The sequence below is a fragment of the Choloepus didactylus genome, chromosome 10 (genome assembly GCF_015220235.1).
Source record: "Choloepus didactylus isolate mChoDid1 chromosome 10, mChoDid1.pri, whole genome shotgun sequence".
NCBI lineage: Eukaryota > Metazoa > Chordata > Mammalia > Pilosa > Megalonychidae > Choloepus > Choloepus didactylus.
The window spans coordinates 83,698,574-83,706,091 of NC_051316.1; the positions used below are offsets into that span (position 1 = coordinate 83,698,574).

General features: G+C 46.5%; 1 protein-coding gene across 1 annotated transcript; it reads right to left on the reverse strand.

Annotated features, from left to right (window-relative positions):
* Nucleotides 1-5,989: 5,989 nt before the first annotated feature.
* Nucleotides 5,990-7,187, reverse strand: CCL21 (C-C motif chemokine ligand 21). Its single transcript, XM_037798238.1, has 4 exons — nucleotides 7,026-7,187; nucleotides 6,795-6,915; nucleotides 6,519-6,698; nucleotides 5,990-6,437 (listed from the first exon to the last, which is right to left on the reverse strand). The coding sequence occupies exons 1-4, from the start codon at nucleotides 7,090-7,092 to the stop codon at nucleotides 6,395-6,397; spliced, it is 411 nt and encodes a 136-aa protein (XP_037654166.1). The 5' UTR covers nucleotides 7,093-7,187; the 3' UTR covers nucleotides 5,990-6,394.
* Between the last annotated feature and the right edge of the window lie 331 nt (nucleotides 7,188-7,518).

The window sequence follows — 7,518 nt, forward strand, 5'->3', positions numbered from 1 at the left end:
AGGTCCATTTCGAGTTTTTCAATTTTTTCCCCATACTTTCTTTTATGCTTTCATTTTCCATTCTGTCATCTTCGAGGTCACTGATTCATTGTTCAACTTCCTCTAGTCTTGTACTATGAGTGTCCAGAATCTTTTTAATTTGGTCAACAGTTTCTTTAATTTCCATAAGATCATCCATTTTTTTATTTAGTCTTGCAATGTCTTCTTTATGCTCTTCTAGGGTCTTCTTGATTTCCTTTGTCTCCCGTACTATGGTCTCATTGTTCATCTTTAGTTCTTTGAGTAGCTGCTCTAGGTGCTGTGTCTCTTCTGATCTTTTGATTTGGGTACTTGGGCTTGGGTTATCCATATCGTCTGGTTTTTTCATATGCTTTATAATTTTCTGTTGTTTTTGGCCTCTTGGCATTTGCTGAACTTGATAGGGTTCTTTTAGGATTTGTAGAACTATTGAAGTCCTTATCTCTAATTTATCAGATCTACAGCTTCGTGGAGTACACTTTCTCTAACTAACCAGCAGGTGGCGTCCACGAGCCACCTGTTCTCCACAAGCCAGTTCTCCCCTGCTTAGCCTTTTTGGTGAGTGGGGGAGTGAGTCTTGTGGGGTCCAATTGGTGTACCAAGCTTGCGTGTGTAGTTGGAGTTGCCTGCCCTGTATATGGGGCGTGTTTTTGGGCAGTCAGGGAGGGGGGTGGTGGCTCTAACAATCAAATCTCCCTGGTGATCCTAGAGTTTTAAAGCTGCTGCAATAGTCTAATCCTTCAGTTCAGTCCTGCCCCAGTTTGTCTCTGCCACTGACCCACAAGTCCTTGGTATTGGCGTATGGCTCCTGAGACTTGCAAGTGGGCCCCTCTTCCAGGCCGTGCACCCCGGGTCCTCTGTTGAGGGATGACTGTGCTGTCACAGGTGAGTGCCGTCCCCCCAGGGCAGTTCTGGGCTGCTGGGCTGTGTAGGGAGGCTCCCAGTCTGCTGAAATGATGGCTGAATGGGGCTTTGTTAATTCACACTGCTCTACCTTCCCAACTCTGGGACAATCAGCTGAGGTTGCAGGGAAGGCTAATGTCCACGCCCAGTTTTGTGGTGTGTGCCTGTTATTTGAAGCACTTCCGTCACACTGGGTTGTCTGGGGCAGTTCTGGGCTATGGGGCTGGCGATGGGCAGGAGTGTTTCCTGTCCACCAGGATGATAGCTGTGAGCGGACACCCCCCTTTTCTTGGGAAGTTGTGGTGTTTAGTGAATTTTCTCAGCCACTGGATTATTGCGTTTTGTCTCAGAGCTCTCCTAGTTCTGCTCTTGACTTGACCTGCCCAAATTGTAAGTCTTTGAAGCTTTCTGTATTGGGCTTCTTAGAGTAATTGTTTTAGAAAAAGAAAAAAGGATTAAAAAAAAAAAAAAAGGGCCCTCCTCAGAGATCTAATGGGTTATTGAAATGCTAAGAGACAAAGCAACCAGGGCCATTAAGGAAAGGTCCACAGGGCAGAGAGATCAGCTTTTCTTCAGGATTTGCATATGTGCCTCAGGGCCTGAGCTCAGGCCTGAGCTCTGCCCTTCCCCTTTCTATGTTTACCAGAACTCCAAAAATCCTCCGCTTTTATTTTGGAGTTTTTCGTGTTGTTTTTTTTCTATGCCTGTCTCCTCTCTGCTGGGCTGGCTGCTCTCAGATTCTCTGGTGTCTGGTCTCTGTCTATCTATGGTTGGAGTTTGGATCAGCAGAATGAGTTTCCGATAAGGGCTGCCACTGCAGTTCTCCTTTCTCCTTCCAGGAGCTGACAGCCCCTCCTCCCACGGGACTGAGCCTGGCAGGGAGGGGTGCGGGTCCCCTGGCCGCAAAAACTTACAGATTTCGTTGATCTCAGCAGTTCCACGTTTTCATGAGTGTTGTATGAAGTATGCCCAAAGTCAGATTGCTCCTCAGTGTCCAGTCCACGCAGCTCCCGGCCCCCTACCTACTCTCCTGGAGGAGCAACCAAAACACACAGCTCACCAGTCTGCCATCTTGCCCCGCCCCCGCAGGCTGCATTCTGAACCCAAGAGGCACCATTGCTCGCGTGATCAGAAGTGCAGTTCGGTTATTCTCTTAATGCTGGAGTGAAAGCTTATACGAGTCCACAGCTGTAAAGCAAAAGGCTTAGAGAACATGGCGACATAGTTTCCCAGGGGTGTTCTGGTTTGCCACCCATTGAGGAACAAATGTCTTGAAGAAAACTAGAAGTTTTCAGCCTTGGCATAGCGGACACAGTCTCTGTAGGGAAATTGTAGACACTCTAGAAGAATTAAGAATACAGGCGTTAAAAAAAGAGGCTTGGGAGTTTCAGTATTCATAAAAACGCCAATTCGTTGGTCAAGACTGATAGCAAAGAGCAGAAGCACTGATGATTTTAACAAAACGCCATCAGGCTGCCTCAAAACTACAAGAAATAACACCTAGATTTCAGCAAGGGTAAGAACTGCACAGAAGAGGTCAGCTGAAGACAAGATCATTATGTTTCACAGGTAGATGATTAAAGCTAGGAAACAAATTAATTTTGAGCTTTCCTAGCTAGCTAGTATGCACCTGTCCCTCTGGCCTTCACCGTGCCATCAGGCGAGGCAAAGATGCTTAGTGCGGCAGTTCTATTGTGCTGGTAGCCACAATATGCTGTGTTTTTAATTTTTAAAAGAAAGATATAAAAAGAAAGAATCTATTTTTTTTTTAAGTAATGAAAATGTTCTGTATGTCTTTTATGATCATGATCCTCCAAAGGGTTGGAATCATGAGTGAAGAATGACATTGTGGCTAGTCAAAGTGTGGCCCAAGTATGGTGGGGGGCTATTAAGAAATCTGGATGCTCGGTTTGGAATTAGTGTCATGTTCATATGTCTGAAATTGTTAAGAAATTTCCACTAACTGTAATGTTAGGTGGTCTGACTATTCCTGTCCATCCTTTACATTTGTATTAAAAAGAACTTTAAACGATTCTTGAGGATGGAGCAAGAGGCTTCAGATTATGAGGCAACATTGATAACAAGGAGCCCACCTACCAGTTCATAAGTATGCTTAGTGGGGGTGGGGTGGGGGTAACATTTTAAGGAAGAAGTAGTGGTAAAATAATTTTAAAACATGGTATTCATGAATTTCTGGATGGCACTGAGGATGACTCACTATTAGAAGATAGTGATGACTCAATTTCTAAAGCAATGAAGTGCTATAGGGCTTCAGTGTTGAAGGGAAAACTAGGATTCCAGGGATTACAATTAGGTTTAGAGGACGTTGATTTTCTAAATTTTGGGTATGATTGACTTTCTGACTCCTTTTTTCATTTCTAGTAGGAGCCATTAATTTTTTTCTATTGCACACTGTACAGTACTATTCAGAAAACATTTATTTTATGCATGAGCAAAACATTGGAAGTCTTTCAAATTTATAATTTTGTTTTATGCTTTGTACTCATTTTTACTGAAATATTTACTTGTCTAAGCAACAGTCTTCTGGAAAGTTACCTCTATCTATCTTCTCTCCATTTGGATCCTGTGGGCTTTTGTACACACACACACACACACACACAAAACATTTACTGTAGTTTAAGTCAGGGCTCAGAAAGGAGTGAAAACAAATGCATGAGTTCAATTTATCATCTTTGCCCTGGACTTTCACTTGTCTTTGAATTTAATGGAGTTGAATTATGGTTTGTGTTTTATGGTTTGGTGCTCTGTTTATGTTTTTCTACCATAGGGTTATAAACACACTCACCTATGTTTTCTTCTGTTACATATATTTTAAACATTAGGTCTTTAATCCATCTCTTATGATGAAGCATTTGAAAAATATTGAGGCTATGATAATGGCAATATAGAAGTGTAGAAGAAAAGAGAAGGACAGTTAGAACCTCTAAGACAAAAAGCTGAGTGATAAAGGAAAAGTAAGCATACTACAATACTTTGCTTTGTCAACTTTGATCATGATTTAAATATAGTGGTGAGGCTACAAGTAGAGAATGGGGTGATAGGAGGTGGCACTGGTGGGAGAGCTAAATCTTCACTTTTTGTAATAGGAAGTCAATTGGTAAAGTTTAAAACAGATAAATCAAGAAACAGTTATAAACAAAGTATGTAGACATATGGCATAACCGCTAGAAGAATTATCCTAGGAGTTAAAAATTGTAGGAAATGGACGTTTTTCAGAATTAGCCTTTGGTACTTTGGGATTTTTTTTAGCTGTGAGTATGAATTATTTGATGTTTTTGAGTTACGCATCTTGCAAAAAGAAGAAAAGAACAGGACAACAGATGAAAGTATTTTGGTAACGGATAGCGGTGATGTAATACAATTTGCAATTAACAACACTGAATTATATATTTGAATGTGGCTAAAAGGGGAAATTTTATGTTATATATGTAAAAAAACAAAACAAAACAAAAACATAGGACTGAACAACACAGTGAACCTAATGGAAACTGGACTAAAGCTAACACTACAATTATAATAATATTCTTTCATCAGTTGTAACAAAGGTACCACACTAATGCAAAGTATTAATAATCAGAGGGGAGGGTATGGGAACTCTGTACTTTCTGCATGAATTTTCAGTAAACATATAACTTCTCTAATAAAAAAATTATATTAAAAAAAAGAAAAAGAAGACAGAGAGTGGTCATTGTTCCTTGATGGAACAAGTAATATGTTGCATACCTGCTTGGAATGGACTTGATGCAAATAATAGGCATGCAAAGGTGGCAGGATAATTTAGTGAAATGTGAATTTTTGTTTGTTCTGTTTTTCCTTCCCCTTTAGAGCAGGCAAGGGTTTTGGCAGGGCTGAGAGTCAAGACATCCTGATGTCATAGGCCCTTCTGCCTTTTGTAAGGGTCTAAAGTAAACCTGGGAAGAGGTTATACCCTGGAGGGGCTGGAGAGAGGGAGGGTTTTGGAGAAACCCTCAGCAGGGGTTGCGGATAGAGTTCTTCAGGACTGAGTGGAGGATTGGCTTGCAGAGTACTGGGCTCTGATTCCTGGCAGCGATGGAGTGGGCATCAGGACTCTGAGTAGATGGCTTCGGAGAGGGTCTGTGGAGGCCAGGTCTAGAGCCCAGAGGCTGTCATATCTGAATTCTCATATCTCAGATGGGGCATACAGCCAAGAGTCTGAGGGGCCAGAAGCTGAGGAAACATACTTGCTGGGACCACAGGGGCCACAGCATTCACCACTGAGACTGATGTCCAGTGATGGGATGGGGCGGGGTCAGATAGGGAGTCTCCTCTGTGCCGTGAAGTTTCTATGACCTTTGCACAATCCCCGAGAGTGACTGATGTTGAATTTCTTACCTGCACTCTAGCATAAGGACTTGGGGTTAGGAATTAAGTAGAGATAAGAATAGAAAGAGAGACCAACAGCTCTGTTAAAGAGGAGAGGCCAGGAGACTGAGCTGCATTGAACAGGGCAGAAGGGAGTCTTTTTGGGTCCTTGGGAGGGGATGGAGCTCTGAGGGCTCCCGGGACTGGTACTGTGGTTATGGTGGGTTTTAGTAGAAATTGTGTGTGTCTGGGTTACAGGTCCAGTCCACAGGGCTCAAGCAGGGAGGGAGGCCTGACAGCCTGCTGGGGACCCTCCCAAAGGGGTAGGCCTCAAGGAAAGGGAAGGGAGTCCCTGTTGGGGCTGGCAAAATACCTAGTGGTCATTCATGAAGTGAGAGGGAGTCAGAGAAGGGATCTCTTGGGGGTCTTTAGAAGCTTGCAGGTTGGTTGGGGGTGGGTCCTCCAGGTCCACTGTCTTTCCATTGGCAGGGATTCCTCAGAGACCAAGAGCAGCCCCATGTCCAGAGAGGGGGCCGTGTTTCCCTGCTCATCACCTTCCCTTTTACTGTCCACAGGTCTGGGCACCTGGGAAGTAAGGAAGACCTCGGGGTAGCTGAGAACATAGATTTTGCCAGTATGAGCTGTTGGCTGGGACTCCAGAGTGTCTCACCCACCCTGTAGAAAGACGGCTTCCGCTTGGATACAAACACACAGGAACAGATACTTGGGTGGGAGACTGGAGCAGCTTTTTATTCAGTTAGGCATAAATCATATTTACAAGGAAGAAGTGGGGTGCACTGGGGAGCAGGTTCAGATCCAGAGTCCTGGGTGACTTCTCCTTGGAAGGGACAGTCCTGCTGCCTCCTCTCACACACTCCTTAGGAGACCTACCCCTCCACCCCCCACTCCTGCCCTGGTTCTGGCCTGATGTGGGCAACTTAGTCATGCAGGGTAGAGCTGGGAACATAGATGGGATGGCCGAAGCAGGAGATGGGGTGTGGCAAAGCCAGCATGGTGGCTGCTCTGGGGCTTCCTGAGTCCTCCCTCTCTCCCAGCCCCCTTCTTGCCCCTTGGGTTGGGGCTCCAAGCCCTGATGAGGATGATGGGGACCTCCTGGGCTCCAGGCTGGTTACTGGGCCGTGGCCTCTCTGGGCTCTGTGGGCTGCTCAGTCCTGGGAGGACAGAAGAGAGGTGTGAGGGGCTGATTGAGGCTCCCCTTCACTCCCTTTCCCCCCACTCTCCAGCCTCCTCACCTCTTGCAGCCTTTGGAGCCCTTTCTCTTCTTGCCAGGCTTGGGAGCTCTCTTGTCCTTTCCACGACCCTGGACTGGGCATGGGGCTGGTGGCTTGTCCAGATGCTGCATCAGCTGCTGCACCCAGGTCTTCTTGGGGTCTGCACACAGCTCTGGCTGAGAGCGCTTCTTGGGTGAGAACCTGAGGGTTGGAGGTCAATAAGCCTGTCCTAGTTTTGCCCACCAAGCTCTCCCCTCTCAGCCATCACCCTATACCTAACCCCTTGCTCCCACTCACAGGATGGCTGACATGGGGCAGCCCATGCTTGGCTCCTGCTTGCGGTAGCCTCGGACAACATTGGTGGGAATCTTCTTCTGGCTGTACTTGAGGCAACAGTCCTGCGCCCCTCCATCACTGCCTGCACAGGTGGGGTAGGGTCACAGGAAGCCAGAGGCTGCTTGTAGGCCCTTACTCCAAGTTTTTCCAGTTCCTCACCTCCATTCTAGATTTCCCCTAACCCCCCTGTACCTTGAGTCCCAGGACTGCAGAGGGCCAGGAGCAGAACAAGGAGGTTCAGAGCCAGCGACTGAGGCATGGCCACGGCAGAAGGTGAGTATCAGGCCAGAGCTGTGGGCAACGTGGACTGCCGTAAGTTGGGGGTCCGTGTGTGGGTTGGGACTGGGCTGCTTCCTATTTATCTGGCTGGACACTTTCACTTCTGTTCTGGCAGTGACCTCCCCCAGCAGCCCCCCTCTTCCCTCTTCCCCTGTCCCCTCCCTCCCCATCCCCAGCCACACTGTCCAGGCAAGAATGGGGATCTCCCTCCTTTTCCTTCCTGAAAGGCGGGTCTGTCCTGGCTCCCAGCCTCACAACTCCAATATGTCCAAACTAAAACCTTGCACAGCCAGTTGGGCCCCAAGTCGCCTGAATTTACCTCCTCAATATTGGTTGAGTTGGTCAGGCCTTCTCTTTCCATTCCCAGCCATTGCCTTGGTCCAGGCCTCACCATCTCTCCCCTGGG